General features: G+C 38.9%; 2 protein-coding genes across 2 annotated transcripts in view; one reads left to right on the top strand and one right to left on the bottom strand.

Moving 5' to 3' along the window:
* LOC115382348 (calmodulin-regulated spectrin-associated protein 2-like) overlaps window positions 1–13,224 on the bottom strand; it is a 48,866-nt gene extending 35,642 nt beyond the window's left edge. Inside the window, exons 1-2 of the mRNA XM_030084086.1 lie at window positions 12,629–13,224; window positions 8,783–9,042 (exon numbers count right to left, since the gene is read on the bottom strand). Coding sequence (XP_029939946.1) covers window positions 8,783–9,042; window positions 12,629–12,767 — 399 coding nt within the window. The 5' untranslated portion in view covers window positions 12,768–13,224. The remainder of the gene's footprint in view (window positions 1–8,782; window positions 9,043–12,628) is intronic.
* Window positions 13,225–13,663: 439 nt separating this feature from the next.
* LOC115382349 (probable ATP-dependent RNA helicase DDX59) lies at window positions 13,664–18,401 on the top strand. The gene is made up of 9 exons (XM_030084088.1): window positions 13,664–13,700; window positions 14,020–14,868; window positions 15,342–15,524; window positions 15,627–15,716; window positions 16,106–16,357; window positions 17,356–17,508; window positions 17,802–17,930; window positions 18,086–18,166; window positions 18,243–18,401. Exons 2-9 carry the CDS (start codon window positions 14,035–14,037, stop codon window positions 18,339–18,341), a joined length of 1,821 nt encoding a protein of 606 aa, XP_029939948.1. The 5' UTR covers window positions 13,664–13,700; window positions 14,020–14,034; the 3' UTR covers window positions 18,342–18,401.
* The last annotated feature ends 115 nt before the right edge of the window (window positions 18,402–18,516 follow it).

Here is an 18,516-nt window from a genome sequence, read left to right as displayed (position 1 = left end):
CTCACCCAGATCGAATTAAAGTTTTGATCAGACTGGAATACTTAATACTGAATACACTGGATCGGGTTGATGAAGGAGATTATTCAGTAGATTATTATACTCCCTCGATAGGAAGGAGTCACATAATGGCGTTCACTGAAAACAGGAAGCAGGAATTAGGAAACTCAAAACCAAAACAAGCTGAAGACCTGGACACCATATGTCCAGTTGTCACAACATTGTCACAGCTTTGACCACAGTAATTTATTGTTTTTTAGACTGATTTGACATCATTCTATTTTAACAATCAGCAAATGCTGAAACATCTAGGCAGCCAAATTATAGAATTTACATTAGCTTTGTAAATTCTCCTTTTTAGACAGACGAGCAAGCAAAACATGTTTCCCAAAATAATGAAACGGCACACTGATCAGCAGCAGCTTTTCTACTGTAGTTTTCTTTAACAATACCTGCCTGTTCTGGACGACTTGTCTTTCAACAGCCTGCCCAACATTAACCACAAAACAAAAAGGCAACACACACATTCCCACATGTTTGTGGACTCTGTTCATACAGAAAATGCCAACTGTGAGGTCTGCCATCATTTTTGGGATTGGAGTTTTTTTATGCACCATATATTCTCCCTCCATATGCTCCAAACCCAATCTAGCAATTATCTTCAAACCTCAAAGCTAACCTTTGAAAAAGGATCTAGGGACAAGACTGTGGCTACCAGCCAGTGTTGACTTACCCCAGAGAGACTCCCGCATTCCATATTCTTCCATTCTGTTTAAAAAGGCATTCTGGGCCCGAGAGTTTTGATGTGAGGACAGGAAAAAAAGACTATTTGATACTTATTTTAGACTGATCTCATTTTAAGGTGGAAGTGTGTCCATTTCAAATGAACAAAATGGTAGTTTTACCTGGTGGCAGAGTCAACCTAACATAAGCATAGATATAAACAGTAAAATAAATGAAGAATTATGCATTCTCACGCATCCTCTGTTCAGACAGGTCTGCTTTCCTTTTCGTAACACCGTCTCAATTTAACTCCCTTGTGTCAGCAAAAAAAAAAGAAAAAAGAAAAAAAGAAAAGCACAATAATGTATATTTATGAGAGGAGCACTACCTTATCTTTCCATGTATGCATTGAAGGCTTCTTGCCCACTTACGGCTGTTTGATTTATTCTACTTTAAAAAAAAATAGATAACTGCATTACATACAAGTAATTGAGTGTGCTTTTGCGTAACATTTAAAGCAGTTACTGTCTGCATATATTGCTCATCTCAAACAGGAATTCATTACTGAGGTATGTTTCAATGGTTGCTAAGACTTACCAGCACAGCCAGAGTGATTAATCAAAAAAAAAAAATAAAAAAAATCCCTGTTTCAAATTCTAAAAGAGAGATTGATTTTTTTCACCCTTTTATTACGCAGCATAATAAGCTTAATGTGGTTTCACACTAAATCAGAAGATGAAGCACTTTATAGTGCTGCTGTTCAGAATCCGCCCTGCTGTCAAAATGTCTTGTGCTACAGACTGCTGTTCCCTGGAATATTTTGTTATTCTTCCCTTTTGAAGCAAGAGATGATAACGGCGTATCAGTACATGTCAATACAATATGTGAGCATTAGCGCACTTTCCAGTGCCAACAATTTCAAGTAAATCAGCTATTTATTTTTCCCAGTTTGTCACAAGCACACTACTGTGTCATTAATAATAATGCATGAAAGAAAAATGACATTAACATTGATATAAAATTAAATATAGCAATATCGCAATAGCAGACTTTTAAATCAACAGCACTTTTTGATCAGTTAAAAGAATAGTACGCTCTCCTAAATTCACATTTCTTAAATAACCTGCACAAATATACCACATTTCAAGTCAATCTCCCCTTAAAACGATGATATTCTACCAGACTGACACATTGCCATGTTGGGTGGAACACATCATCTTTCAGCTTTATCTCAACTGCATGGTGGTGGCGGCAAAAAGAAGACCTTGACTCTTTGGAAAACTGAAGTTGTGTCTTCATTTATGACCTGCTTGTTGTCAGAAAACACCAAGTTGTCACACATGGATAGAGTGGGGTTAAGTGTTTCTCTTAGCTCTGTAATCTTTAGTAAAACAGAGCAAACTTTCATGCACTATTTGTATTTGTTCATAATATATTTGTCAAATGACACTTGTGTTGTACTTGTACTACATGAATAAGCATCCCATTGCTGGTTCTTAACTTCTTACTATCTATAAGAGGCTTTTTTTTCCCTTCTCCACATCTTTTTCTTCTTTTGTCTTAGTTATAACTAACTGAGCCATAGGACTCTATAAACTCGTCCTTGTAAATAATTTTTGTTGTGTTTTTCTGTTCATATCATTCTTATGCATATACCAATCACTGCTTAGCTTAGCCCAGCATGTATTAATATTACTTGTTTAAATTTACCCTACTGTTTTGTTATTTAGCTTTTACTTATTCTGTGTTCTTTCTGTGTGGAGCCGTCGCAAGAAGTTCCCTCTGGGAATAATACTGTATTTCTACAACATTCTATTACACCCGGACAGATGAAAGAGATCTACTGGCACTAATGTTACAGAAGCAGGCCCCGGAAACAATGAAAGTAAAATGATGAAAATGTTATAAAAATTGCATTGATAAATCATTTTCACATAAATATGTATGTAAACCATTTCGAATAACACTCAGGGCTGCAGCAGTAAGCATGGCTGTATGAACATGTCCTTTTCTTTACACACTAAATATTGTGAAATCTTATAATTTAATGCTTCTGAATACACAAGGATGGAGGTCTGGGACCGTCGCATAATGCGCTCGCTGTTTATCCATCCATACCGTACTGCCTGGGAGTCATTGCTGGCATTAAGCAAAACATGGCTGTGGCTCCGCTGAGGCCTATGAGGACTTGGACAAGCTTCCCTTCCACCCTGCTGCTTCAGCTCATCTTTGTTCATGACATCAAGTACAGTGGGAAAGAATAAGGACAGTGGATGCCAGTTTTATGTCAACGATTGTCTAGTTTTCTTCTGGGCTCTTTTTGTGCTTTGTTGCGTGCATATATCAATGTGTGGCTCGGCGTGTGATGCTGCATCTTAGAAATACTGTCTGCCTGCTTGAATCCAGCATTTCAGCAATCTTCTTTTTTTTTTTTTTTTTTTTTTGTTAGAGCCTGGCAATGTTCACTACTACCACAAAGATGGCAGCACGTGCACACGAACACCCCAACACTCACAGCACATGGCTGCACAGACACACTGTGCACACAAGCAGGGCACATGCGACATACGCAAGCAAAAGCTCCCCCACTCATGCTCCCACCTACATGCAAATACAACACCCAGCCTACTGGAGTGTGACCATGGAAACAGCGTGCCTGCCCAATAGGAGCACTGATGGGAGCAGCATGGGAGAGGGAGAGAGAGAGAGAGAGAGAGAGAGAGAGAGAGAGAGAGAGAGAGAGAGACAACAGAAGGCAGTGCAATGCATTCACCTCTATCTTTCCATGCAGCACACGAAGAGCTCTAATAATAATAATGATAATCATAATAAAATTCCAAGATTAATGTTTGAATTGCATCTCAGGCATTCTTTGCAGCATTTTTGCTTCATCCCAAATGAAGTGTCTGCTTTATCAGTGCTTGTTTGGGGGGCAAAGCTCAAATGTCAGCAGTGGCATAAACTGACTCATTCTTATACTGACTTTATCTATTTAATAGGAGGAATTTAAATGGTTTTATTACAATATGCAATAGTTTGAGTGAATCTGTGTCCAATAAATGCCATAAATAAAAAAAATAAAATGATAATAAGAGGACATTAAGTTCAATCTACTTAAAGTTTGAACGGCAACACTCCTCTGTTATTATACATGTTAGGGAATGGTGGCCTGGTGCGGAGAGTACAAGAAAAGCTCTATGGAGCAGCATGACCTATTTGCTGATCCATTATTGAATATTAATAGTTTGACATCCAAGGCACAGCAGTTTTGAAGTCTGTTGATCCTCAACATGCTGAGGTTAAACAAGAGGAAACATTTGAGATTTATCAAACAGTGCTAGAGTTTTGAACTAGTGCTAGCATTATTGGACACAAACTAGCAACAGTAACAATAGTCCTTCTTCACAAATTTTCAGCAAAAAAAAAAAAAAGTTGTTTGAAACTTGAATAGACATTTTCTTCCTGCCCTTGGCTGAGAAGTGTTTGAATACAATGGTGTTGAATCCCTAGGATGATGATTTGGCAAAGCTGGCAGAGTGAGTATGTATGGGCAGAAACATGAAAAGGCAGTGCCTTTGCTTTTCTCACTATCAGAGCAGAGATGCCCTTGAGCAAGGCCATTAAGCATCACTGCTCCACTGAAGCCGACTCAGTATCCAACAGCACACTGTGGTTGCATTTCACAGTTTCTCTGATGAAGGACATGAGTGTTTCTGCATGAGTTCATCAAAACTGCATGAATTGAAATAAGTAATAAAATATCAAACTGACACCAAACATATAAACAATATTGCTAACTCTCTGCAGAAGTGTAGTCCTATAACTGTATGGCTTTGCATATGCTTAAAGGCGTTAAAAAAAAAACTGTTGAACCTCAAAATATTTTAATATAATCAAACAGTTTTTTTCTCAGCTATCTCTCCATTTGTGGCAAACTAGAATGTGTCAAGCTGTGTAATGAATTTACAAAATATGGTAATTTCAGTATTCACAATTATTAGCAAATTTCAATTTTCCACTTTATTGAATGTATTTGAAAAGCACCTGCAGTTCAAGTGGTATGCTCTATGCGACCAACATTTGAGCTGCTTCAGGCATACAAGAAGAACTGTCGTGCTACCTGTGTGCAATCAGGTCACCAGATCCCCCCACCACACACACACACACACACACACACACACACACACACACACACACACACACACACACACACACACACACACACACACACACACACACACACACACACACACACACACACACACACACACACACACACACACAGTCTCCTTCCATTTCTGCAAGCTAAAACACACAAGATAAAGTTGTTATTTTTTTTCTGAATGGATAAATGGAATGGAAATGAAACAGTGTGACATAGCCACACACACACACACACACACACACACACACACACACACACACACACACAGTCTTGTATTTCTATCCTTGTGGGGACCGTCCATTGACTCCCATTCATGTCTAGCCCCTAACCCTGACCCTTACCCTAACCCTAACCCACACCACAACAAAGCCTAACCCTAAAGAAATGTTTTTGCACTTTTACTTTTTTCAGTAACAACAACATGGTCAAGAAAACACTGTTTCTCCTACTTAGGACCGGAAAAAGGTCCCCACAAGGCACGTTGTTTCACGTTTTGCTATCCTTGTGGGGACATTTGGCCCCAACAAGGATAGAAATACGAGAACACACACACACACACACACACACACACACACACACACACACACACACACACACACACACACACACACACACACACACACACACACACACACACACACACACACACACACACACACACACACACACACACACACACACACACACACACACACAGAGGTACAGAAACACTGAATTTATTTCCATTATTTTTTGAGTCCTGACGTCATTCTTATCTCATCCAAAGTAACTTCACCATGACAACAGACCTTCAGAGGGGCTTCACACAAGGCTCATAATTAATGAAAATGACATTTGGGGCTGCATTTTGATTGAATTATCTGTTTTTTTACTTGCCACAGCTACAAATTCCTAAGATTACATTTGGAATATATTGATCAATAATTCTAGATTATTCCTAGGTTTCCATTCAAATATTCCATTCCAGTTTGCTCTTTTTCTACTCACTGCTGCGCTTCACGATGGCTATGATGGGTAATTCTAGAATATTTTCAGATCGTCATCCCACCTCCACATCTCTCCCTCATTCTCTGTATGCAATACAGGTGGAGGAGGGAGTCAGCGATACAGAATGTGTGTAGGCGATCGAGTGGGCGCTAACCGCAATTTGGACTCTGCGTCTTCACGTGTAGAAATCTGTCACATGGCAGAAGACAGAAGGATGAGGGGGCAGAGTAGTGACGGAACGAGGGAGACAGAGCGAGAGAGATGGATAGAAAAATTGGACCACAAAGCAAAAGCAATCAAGTGAGGAGAAATGCTCTGTTATGACATATGTCAGGCAAGACATGATCAGCATCTGACTCTGCTGCTGACTGACCTACTAAAACTGCCTTTGACATCCTGGAAAAGTGCTTATTCTGAAAAGACTTGTTCTCTGAACAAGCTGAAAAGATATTTAAAAAAAATCTAAATAATACTTTCCTATAAGGCCATAAAGCACTATTTCATTACTGCGCTGGTGTTCTTACACAGAGCCGCTTACAGTTCAAGCCGCAGGTAGAGGTTCGGTCTCCTGCTCCTTCTTTAGAACGGAAAACCAGTGGTGCATTATTTTGTTAAAGCCTCTCAGGACATTAAAACACCCGTCCTAAGTATTTCACAGGAAATGTTTCAACCTGTTTCTGCTTTTCTTCATGATTCATCACACTCCCACAGAGTCACCTTGTCAGCAAAGTTGGATTCTGAAGCAGTCTGTTAATAATAGATGACACCAGGGCACCTGAGCTCAGACATGCAGCAGGTAATCCAAATTAACTGCTTCATGACCCTCATAAAAACAACATTTACAACAACTGTATGTCTTGGGCATTTCTTATTGAAACTGATGAATCACTGACATATCGTAAACCTAAATTAGGCTTTTCAAAAAGTTTTGTGTTTTAAAGGCAGAACACCCTTCAAAGTTCCCTTTGAGTTAGAAATATAATTGATATAATGTACTTTGATATAGCATAAAAATAGTAGCAGAGTCCAATAATGAGCACAATCAAGCAAGCAAATTGCTGTTTAAAAACTATATTCTTAATCACGTGCAGGTATAGCTTAAATAAAGGTAATATAGTGTAAAGGAGGATTTTTCCTACAACTTGAGCCAAACAATGAAATGTTTGGCTGAATTACACAAAACCGAAATATTTTAAGATTCAATTCTATATTGTTTTCAAATAATTTTAGCTTAAAGATGTATTAAGGAGTTTTTCAACTTTAAAAATACTTATTTTACACCATAAATATGTTATAAATATTCAATGATGTGTACAATGTGCCCTGACATATTCATTGTAAGTACCGCTGACAGCACTAAATTGTCACCTGAAAGTTGCAGTGGCGGTTTGGCAATTTGTATTTCTTGGAGAGATTTTGAGAGGATGTGACGTAATGCGCGCTCCCGCTGGCCTAATTTGCTTAGGTTTCGTTTTGTCCACCATTGCTCCGCCAGATGCTTAGCGAGCAACAGCTGAGCAGTATTGAGGATAGCTCTTTCAGAAAGTAAGAAAAGACCAGCTTCTTGCACTGCCACAGCTCCAGCACAGACCCCACCAGGCAATAGAAACTTAAATTTTACTCGAGCGCTACTAAAAGAGCGAGGAAGGAGTTCCCCTCTTCCGTGCACGTACATGGACACAAGCCACAGGCATGAGCGTTTCACTAAGCTGCAGTTACGCCTAAGGCCTGCAGGGGCCCTTGTTTCGCATGAAATGTGTAAACTCCTTAATGCACCTTTAAAATTGAGACAATTACGATTTAATAACTAAAAATATTTCAAAATTTCATGAGAGCAGATGCTTCACCAATCATTGATTCAAATGTCATAATCAATTTATCGAAATAAATTCTAAAATGGTACGAAATGTTTATCTTATGTTATCTGTTATGTTTTTAGAGCCACAACAATACTTTTTTTTGTATCCTATTCTTATTTTTTCACATGCATTTGTAAATTGCTGAAACAGAGTAAAACTTTAAAGCAAGTGTTTCTGGTAATATCAGCAGTTTGTCTTCACTAAGATACAGATTAAAATTGCATTAAAATGCATTTTATCACCAATTTGTGTAGAAATCTCAGAACACATGTTATTTTTCTAGTGTGCCACTCTTCAAATTACTGAGTTTTGACCAGTAGTCTATCTCAGCTGTTGAATTTAACAGTTTAAATAAAGCTGTCACTTTTTCAACAGAAAATTAATTAACTCAATAAAATAAAGTAAAATAAAATGATATGCCAACGACATAAACATGGACGTATAAACAAAGTGGTGAGCACAAACAAATAATTAGAAGCGAGCTTACAGAAGTCCACTCAGTTTTTTATAATCTAACTATCATTATTACAATAAAAGGTTGCATGATTTCGCTTTCGCAAAACAATCTATGTACACAAAACAATGTAAAGCCCAACAAAACTTAAATAACTTTGGAATTAGCATAGAAAGGAAATTAAGAACCACAAGACTCTTTAAACAGACTGCAGGCATACTGTGTGCTAATCGTGTCTCAATTGCGATTCACTGATGCAATAAAGCCTCCTGTTGAGAGTTTGCCCCAAAATAATGAGGACACCTCATTCTCGCTCAGTAGGCTGACAGCAAATTCATACTCAACTCCAACAGACACTGAAGAGCGACAAAACCCCAGGAGTATATTGTACATTATATGCTATATGGTCTTGTGTAGAACATAACGATTTTCAATTAAATACAAAAAAATTTTGGTGTGTAATGAACTCCACTGTACATAGCCTAAAATAAGCAATTAGAAATTCTGACAACAACAGTTGATGACTTGCTTGGAAATGTTACTCTCTGTAAAGCCCTATTATGTCTCAGGACTGTAAAAAGTAATCTCAAGTCTTACCATCTGCAGAGGCCTCTTCCGCAGGTCCCTTTCAGTTACCAGCCTTTCCTGGTCAGTTACGTAAAGACCACGCTGAGCCAGTGCCTGGATGACAGCCTCGTGACCCAGCAGTGGCTTGGCAGCATCGCTTTTCAGGATGAGGCTGCCAGCCCTGCAGTAGAGGTCTGCAGAGAGCAGGAGGCTGGCCACAGGAGGTTTCAGGTGCTCTTGGTCATACTGGTCTGTGTAGAAAGGGTCCTTCAGGTCTGCTGGAATACTGTCTGTTTAAAACAGATAAGGACAGAATTCTTGTTAAACCTGCAACACCTCAAGGATAAGAACCACTGTCACCACTGTGTTTAATTTGTGGCAAACTAATATTGGTCACAAAAAGAGGTGCCACATGTTTTAGATGAAGTTGAAAAGAGACAATCAAATACATCTTAAACATAATGTACAAGAAAAAAATATTCAGATCCAGGATGTCTAAGAAAACAATTATTTCCTACTTTTTAATCAGGCCTAAAGACATTTAATTTACTTTTCTTCTATGACTCTGATGTCCATCTTGGCATGGGGCCTGAGGCAATCCTGACTGACTGAGGCAAAAGGCAGGGTCCTCAATATGCAGCCACATCGTCAACTCAAAAAGTAAAAACCACCAGCAACAAACAGACCATAAAAAACAAGCGAACACCTTAAAAATGATCAACTGATAAAGGCGATTTGATTAAGATTCATGTATCTCAGTGCACACATTTTCTGCCATTACTTTTACTTATTTTTGTTGACAGTATTTTGACATGGATATGTGTGGATAGACCTCTGTGTTGCTATAGCAACTGCGGGAGGAGTGTAGCCCGATCGATTCATCTAGTCTGTATAGCGCTGCAGCTTCTACCTCCTTGGGAACACCCTTCACACTGCCTACTTCATCAAAGGGAGTAGATGTGTGTGTGTGTGTGTGTGTGTGTGTGTGTGTGTGTTTATCACCTGAGGCAAGTCCAAGAGAAGAGGATGGCCTAAAAATGATTTAGAAACATTGTTCTTTGCTGCTTTTGTCCTGCAAATGTTCAGCTAGGTGGGAGAATGTATTTTCTATGTTTTTGAAGACTCAAAAGCAGAAAGTATTTTTAAGTGAATTTTTGAATTGTGGCAAGCTAATGCTAGTCAGCAGCAGTTCTATCAATATAAACATGGGAAATTATTTTCAAATGAAATGCTGCATCTGTGTGAAAAATGCTGGACAGCTCAGTACACACACCAGACGCAGGGTTCATCACTCTGTCAGCAGCAGGAGGATAGATATCACTTAGGATAATAGCTCATGCGCATGAATGGGCAAGCAGAGTAAAATATGGCATGCAAGTCACCACAATGACAGTTATATGATCCCAAACATTGCTACCCATCCTCTGTCACATGTACACGAATCACCTGCATTCAATGGGAGCTATCGTCGAGGTCATCTACAGATGAACTCTTGATTTTTGTGTTACAGCAGATGCAGAAGCAGTGACTATGATTAAGCACCTTTTTCTTTCTCTGTATATGATACAGACCCAAACTAAATAATCTTGAGGGTACAATAATTTGCTGACATTCATTTGGTTGAAACACCATGAAGCACATGTCCCTTAGTTTGCTCCATCTTTCAATTTTTAATTACTTTTGTAGTAGTAAAGCTTTATTTATGCAAGACGTCTGCGCAACATGGTTATATCACCAGTTTCATTCACCAGCTACTGACAAAAAAAAAAAAAAAAAAAACTGAATGAAAAAAGTCTGGCTTTAAATGTCTTAAAGAAGGATTTTTGCAAAACAATCTCATTATATGGTGTGGACAGATCATATTCACTTTCACCTAATAGCTTCATCCAGCATCTATCAAAGCACTTCAGCTCAAAGTAAATCTTTCTTCAGCTCTTGCCAAGAACCACAGAAAAAGCTACAGACTGGAAATGTATTGTGTGACGTGTAACATTTCCTGAACGAAGATGATCTGCAGTGTGGCTTTGCATCTGGCAAGTATTCTAGTAGCATAATTCTTGATGTGCTCTTGCACTGGTGTAATGAGGCAAATACATGTGAAGTATTCAGAGGAGCGTAGGCTGGGATCCAGAGATGAGCCTGCTTGCTGTCTTCTTCTTGTGGTTCTTTCACTCTCTCTCAGTGTCTCTCTCTCTCTCTCTCTCTGAGGGGCTGTATTTTTGGAATTGGCCCATTTCATTCAGTCCTGATTGAAAATACACAGAGGATCTACACAGGATCTTGTGTTGTGTGGGGATGTTACAACATTGTGGTGGAGACTGATGCGCTTAGACGAACTGAGTATTAGACTTACACTGTAGGCACAACACTAAGGAAGTGAAATGGACCCCTGAGTAAAAGAACTAAATGGGAGAGACACAAATCTACTAGCTTTTATATTTTAAAGTTATTAAATAAGTACATAACATATTCAGTATTAAAATTAACATTAAAAATTAAACATCTTATCGGTTGTTAATGTCACTTTGTGCTATAACTGCATATCACGTCCTTCCATGGGTTACACCTAAATCCGTTGTCATTTTGCATCTTTCTATTTCTGGGGCCCGGTTAGAAAAGCATCTGTTTCTTGTAAAACAATATTTATTAACAACAAACTGTGAGAAATTTAAAATTGCAACACTTATAGTTCTGTTTTTTTTTTTCTATTGACTTGAATCAGTTTTTAAGGAAACACTTGAAATCTTTACAAAGTTTAAGGTAGGCTTCTTTTGAGGCATGACGTTTACTTTTAACTATGGGGAAAAGAATCATGATAAAATGAAATAAAGTAGGCAAAAAAATAAGTATTTTGCAAGAACCCACACTTTAAGAACAGAAATTATTGTGAAAGTATTGGGGGATAACAAATGGTAAAAAGAGCTTTAGAGCAAACCCCGATGGCAACAACAGATTCTAGCATACTGGCACCTAACAAGCACAAGATTAAACTGCTATTACCAACGCCAATTACCAGTAATAGGTTAAAATGTAAACAGAAAAAAAATATGATATTCACCCAATAAATAAATAATAAATAAATAAATAAACAGGTTGTCATGTGTGATGAGTTAAAGATAACAGGTTAATGTGATGCAAGTGGCGGGAGTTCATCCACCTACACTTTGAAAACCACTATGTTGTCACACTTACATGAAGACACATCAATAGAGATATTGATATAGATACTGATATAATAGTCTGGATTCACCAGTAAAAAGACACTCCCTGTCTAAACTTTAACATTACATCCATCAGCCTCTAATGTACTTTTTCCTCAATTTTTTTAGTCCATCCTTAAGCTATCATGTTGATAAGTAGGTGATAAGCAAGCAACTATTAGCAGAGACACAAATATCAACAAAGCAGTCAATAAACGTGTTCACCGGCTGACATTTCTCAGTTGTCAATGTACAACACAGACCCCTAATGAAAACCATAATAGTCTTCTCTTAATGATTTTGACTTGGATGCAGCAACCATTCAATCTTTTGCATAGTCTTTTCAGTGTGTTGCTGTTTTGTTGACAAACAAGCAAACCTGAAAAAAACATCAAAGCTGGATGCCCCACAGATGAACAAATGCATGATAATGATGATGATGATAATAATAATAATAATAATTATTATTATAATTATTATTATAATAATGATGGTGTCTGTAAGAACCCATCATTATGTTGACATTGCTCCTTCTATATACTTTTGTCCTAGCCTGAATATTGCACATTTTTATAACTTGCAAAAGGCTGTGTAGTCAATTATTGAAACAGTTAAGAAGTAAATAAATACATCGGCGGTAACAGGTAACAGTACCGAGGTATTGTAACCAACCTACCTGTCCCGTACGCTTTGGCCACCAACCAAGTGAGGCTGCAACAAATTTTAGCTCGGGATAAGTCATAATGCTCAAAAGATTTTATCGCTGGAGCCACAAAGGCTTTCTTGGCATCTCCGGCGTCCTGAACTTCACCCATATTTCCCCGTTAACTGCAGCCTCGGAGCCCTAAGAGGAAGCGCAGCGGCGAAGCATCCCACTGCAGGAATCTGGTGGGAAAACAATACACGGCTGGGACCTGAAGAGATGTGTTCCAGCAGATATTTCACTGCTTCCTTCAGTCACAAAACGCCAGAGAGGCTGTGTTTTTGACTCTCTCTGTCGCCTTTTCACAATGAGCCTCTAGAATCAGTGTATTTCCTCCATTCTGCTCCCTGCTCCCTGCCAGTTAGGATAGACTCCGTCGGACCGAGGTCGGGTCTCCTTGGATTTCACTGAGAAAACTGCCTCTCGGCCGCGATGGAAACAAAAATACTTCCTTCATTTGGGTCCATTTGAAACACAGGTCTTCATCCTTTCGTTGCCATGTACTACCCGTGCGTACAACCTGGCTGTTGATGCGGTTTTCCTGCCGCACTGTAGCGTTCCTGCCCGCACCTTTGTTGCGTTGTGCGCATGCGCGAAGAGCGCCTTCACTTATCTGAAAGGAAAACACTTTTGTTTAATTAGAGCCGCTCACAAACGTGTGATACACAATGCTGTGCAGGGTCTGTTGGCTATGTCATTGAAAATACTTTAACTGCACAGCCTATATGCTCCCTTTCTGTTATTTTAGTCACAGTGAAAATAACTTGTGTTCGGTATCAACATTTGGGCATTTTTTATTATTTTATTGTAGGTAATTCAAACAACAATAACATCCTTATGAATCTGGGTTAAATGCACACCAATATGCCAGAGTCAAGGAAAATATTATGGAGTTTTTTTTTAGCACGGTTAGCACCTCTTTGAATTTTCGTAATGAGAACTAGTCCCTCCGAAAACAACATTTCCCAGCATGCAGTGCGATGTGACGCCATTGATGTGCGCCCTTGGATGGTTTGAACAGCGTTGGACGATTTGACGAGAGGAGGTATGTATCGTGCTACCATATAGATTTAGGTATCTGTTTGGGCACTTTGTGTGTATATTTAGGTATGTTTGTTTGTAGATTTAGGTAAGTATGGTACTCCGATAATAAATTTAGGGTTTACTTATAGCCCTAAGTGATTTCAGACAAGCATTATGAAAACACAACTCAACTTGTTCGAAGCAAACTAAAATTGTTAATTAATTCGTTTTAACGTCTAAAGTTAACTTGTAAGCATCAAATAATTACTTATTTTCGTATTCTCTCTGTGTGTGTATGTGTTTGTGTTTGTGTGTGTGCGTGTGTTCGCGTGTTTCAACAGGTGAATGATTCCAAAATGTTTATGCCAAGAGCTTTAAAACTTAAAAGACCTGCAGAGGGATCTGGTCGAATTTTGAACAAAAAGAGCAAGATTAGTCAAGAAGAGGTAAACAGACGTAGTTCAGAGACACTTGCTCGCAAGGATGAATTATGTGAAGAAGGCAAAATGGAGAATGACACAGTTCAAGCAGGTGAAGGATCTATACCTGCTCCAAGAAGCTCCAAACGTGAAGTTGAACACACGCCTTCTTCTGATGCTGAGGATGAGGATGAAGAAGAAGACGAAGAGCCAGTGAAATCTTTCAAAAAGAGGCAGAGATGGCCTGAGCCTGGGGAGCCTGTCTGTGTCATGTGTGGTCGCTATGGGGAGTACATCTGTGATGCCACTGACAACGATGTCTGCAGCCTTGAATGCAAAGCCAGCCATTTATTGAAAATGGGAATGGGTACTGGTGCAGAAGCATTGAACTACAAGGACAGACCCAAAGATGAGAAGGCTGCTGTACCTGGACAGTCAGCAGTTGACACCGGAGTTGAAAGAAGTTATTCCTACAGAGAAGATCGGTTCATATCAGGCTTGACAGAGGAACAGGTGCAACGCATCAAACACGAACTGGGCATTGAAACACAGGGGACAGACGTCTGTAGACCCATCATTGAGTTTGAACACTGTGGCTTCCCTACAACTTTAAGTGGGAACCTGAAAAAGGCTGGTTACCAGGCGCCCACCCCAGTGCAGATGCAGATGGTACCTGTTGGTCTCACAGGCAGGGATGTGATTGCCAGTGCTGACACAGGATCAGGGAAGACAATCGCCTTTCTGCTGCCAGTGGTAGTCAGAGCACTTGAGGTACAGTCTTGTAACTAACATTATAAATAATTTTTGTTATCTCAGATGCATTTTGTTAATGATAAATTCTCCACTTCACTGAGATTGTAAATTTTATCTGTATATCCAAACAATGCATCAGTCTACTAACGCCTAGACAAAGCAACCTGCATAAATTTTCTAGTGGCACTTGGTTACATACGTTGTTTTAATCTGCTGATTTTAAAGAAGAATGCGTTTAAAACTGCATATAGACTGTAGATACTAGCACAGCAAAGGGGACAAAATAAATCAACAAAATGTAGTTTCGTTAAAATTATTGATGCTTTAATTTTTTTTTAATTAGGGTCATTTTTTTGTCTTTCTTTTAATCCTTTTGATGAACAACAGTACAAGACAAAAGGAGAACAAAGTAGTAACTCAAATTTGGTTTAGAAATGACTACAGAAGCAAACTGCTACACATTGAGTTTGTAACATTTTTTCTGTCTTCAGAAATCAGCACAGACTGTTGGTTGCCCTGTGGCTCTGATCCTGACACCCACCAGAGAGTTAGCCATTCAGATAGAGAGACAGGTGAAAGAGCTGGTGATTGGAATCCCCAACATGAGAACAGCACTGCTGGTGGGAGGCATGCCACTTCCACCTCAGCTCCACCGCCTCAAAATCAGCATCAAAGTAAAGCATTTATTTTCCAATAATTTTACCTTCCTCCCAACAAGCATACTATATTTTTTTAAGACATAAATCATGAAAAAAAAATGTTTTTTTCAATTTTAGATCGTCATTGCTACCCCTGGAAGACTCATAGAGATTTTGAAGCAGAATGCAGTGCAAATGGACAAAGTGAAGATTGTGGTGGTTGATGAGGTAAGACAAAATCAGTGGAAGTTAACTTAGACTTACAATGTCACAATTGATTTTTTGAGGAAATAAATCACAAAAGTATTAAGCAACAGCAGCTGAAGTTCAGATCTTCACTGTCCATCTGAAATACATTGATGTGTTATGTCTAGGCTCAATGCTCAAATTTTGCAATTATACTGTATGACATATCTGCATGTTTTTCAAAATAATATTGCATAAATTTGATATTATGCTAAAGATTAGTATCATCTACTCTCATGCAATGTCATGTATTAAGATTGACCACTAAAGGAAAAGATATTTGCAAACCAGTCATTAGGTACAGTTCATCCAGTTCTTTTCCACACCAAGGTAAACTCCTGAACTCCATACATTTATGATGTACTCCACAGGTTGACACTATGTTAAAGATGGGCTTCCAGCAGCAGGTGCTGGAGATTCTTGAGAAAGTCCCAGAAGAACACCAGACTCTGCTGACATCAGCCACAATCCCAACTGGGACGGAGGAGCTCGCAGCTCGGTTGGTTCATGACCCTGTACGTATTGCGATTGGTGAGAAGAACCAGCCCTGCGCCAATATACGACAGATCCTGCTTTGGGTAGAGGAGCCCTGCAAGAAGAAGAAGCTGTTTGAGATCCTCAATGTAGGTCAAACATAAGGTTTTGATTTAGAGATATATGATTGAATATGGGCACATAGTGTTATGAACCCACCCTTTACACACAGTGGTTTTTATGTGGTGTTTCAGAGAAGGCTCAAACAGACCAGCAGTTTAACTTCTTGTACAATATCAGGTCTGATTATACTGTGCGGAGCAAGAAAATACCTTTCTATAAAGGCTGCCTATGTAAGTTTAGGTTTTTTTAGTTATACATTTGGACAAAACATTCTTAATTTCTCAAACAATATAAAAATGCAAAAGATTTTAAAACTGTCACACATCTTAAAGCTACCTGACATTCTAAACTTTTTAAAAATATCAAACATATTAGTTGAAATGTAGGGTTACTCATTTTATTATCCAACTTCTGGAAGTGAGAATTTTTTAAGCTCAAATAGTCTGTCTCTCCACTTCACTGTATTTATAGTCATTAGTGACATTTGGAGGAAATGGGTGGGACCAAAATCATGGCCTGCACCATTTATACAAGGCAAGACAGGAAGTTTCTGTTTTAGCTGGTCCAGTGAAAAGCTACAATTAAGTCACAGTTCGAGTAGGTAAAAGTTCTTATCCTACTTTAGTGTTGCTGTAGTTTCTGTTTAAAAGCAAGTTATTTATAGCTTGCTGATGGTATTGTCTGAACAAGGAAGAGGTACTGTATGTGATATAGACCACATTACCACAGTTAAATTATGTGCAAGACCAGTGCATTAAGGGCACAGTGAATCCTCAGATCAGGAAAAACAAATTTTTAGCAGTTAGTGAAGATAAAATCTTAAACCGTGACATGGACTCCTTCAGTGTTGCAATTATCGACACAATAATATAAAATGTGCCTATTAATTGTCAATCTTACTGACCATAGCTTGTTTCTTTTAAGGATTGAAGGATAACTTTATCACACTGTCCCAGAGTTTGTAAATTTTAATTGTAAAAGAATGGCATCTCAATGTGTTCTGGTGTTATTCTTTGCTTTGCAGGATAGTAAGCTGTACCAGCCTCCGGTGGTGGTGTTTGTTGACTGTAAAGCGGGAGCTGATCTCCTGTGCGAGGCAGTCGCCAAAGTGACAGGTCTCACTTCTGTGGCTATCCATTCTGACAAGAGCCAGTGGGAACGAAATCGCATCCTCAGGGTGAGGCAGGGCTTTCTCAGTCAAGTGCACCAACATCAATGCTTCCAAGTTTAATTTCCACATCTCTTGACCCTAGCTAAAGCCTCAGCTTCACTGGTGCTCACAACTGAGCCTCAGAAACTCAATGTTGGATTAATGTATAAACTCATTAATAGAAAGCATCTCTTCTTCTAAGGGAGTTTGCAATATAAATTGTGACAACCTGTCTTTGTAAATCACCGCATGCTGTATGTAGAGACTTAGCAGTATTAGAAAAGTCTAATACAGCAATATTTGGTCTGTTGTGTCTTCAGGGTCTTCTCGATGGAGACTTTGAGGTGGTGATCAGTACAGGTGTGCTGGGCAGAGGACTGGACTTAGTCAATGTCCGATTGGTAGTTAACTTTGACATGCCAAACACAATGGATGAGTATGTCCATCAGGTGAGTCAAGCAACACGGCATTGCACCCATTTCAGTGTTCAAGAGATTTAAGAATTACATAAATTCCTGTTATTAAGATTCAATCTCTTACTTATTGCCAATGGTTTTAATTGGTATGCGGCAAATCTTTTTTTCTTTTAATTTTTCACTTCCAGGTGGGGAGAGCAGGTCGGCTGGGACACAGGGGGACGGCCATCACCTTGCTCAATAACAACAACAAGCGACTGTTTCTAGAGGTGGTTAACGGGTCAAACCCACCGGTCTATTCTGCCTCCTCAACTCCTAAACTCACCCTATCTCCATGAACAACAGAGACGAGAAAGGCAGAAACACAAGACGGGACTTGATGACATGGTGACCAAGAACAACCTCATTGATATTATAAAGAAACATGATCGCCGGAAAAAGTAATAAACGTTTTCAGTGTTTTTGCATTGATGCTGTCTGTGATTAAGTGTATAGTTGAATGTTTTCCCAATAAGTTCACAATATGTTGTATTCTCTTTGCATATTAGATAGTTCATTCAACTAAGAAAATTATTGAACTCACTTTGAGGTACCTGTGGACAAAACATGGAATAAATAT

Source organism: Salarias fasciatus, chromosome 23, assembly GCF_902148845.1.
Source record: "Salarias fasciatus chromosome 23, fSalaFa1.1, whole genome shotgun sequence".
Taxonomy (NCBI): domain Eukaryota; kingdom Metazoa; phylum Chordata; class Actinopteri; order Blenniiformes; family Blenniidae; genus Salarias; species Salarias fasciatus.
This window is presented reverse-complemented; position numbering and strand designations above follow the sequence as displayed.

Coding starts and splice junctions, on each gene's coding strand:
- LOC115382349 (XM_030084088.1), top strand. CDS start 14,035: ATGTTTATGCCAAGAGCTTTAAAACTTAAAAGACCTGCAGAGGGATCT. Junction 15,525..15,626: donor GCCTCAAAATCAGCATCAAA/GTAAAGCATTTA, acceptor TTTCAATTTTAG/ATCGTCATTGCTACCCCTGG. Junction 18,167..18,242: donor ACAAGCGACTGTTTCTAGAG/GTGGTTAACGGG, acceptor CATGAACAACAG/AGACGAGAAAGGCAGAAACA.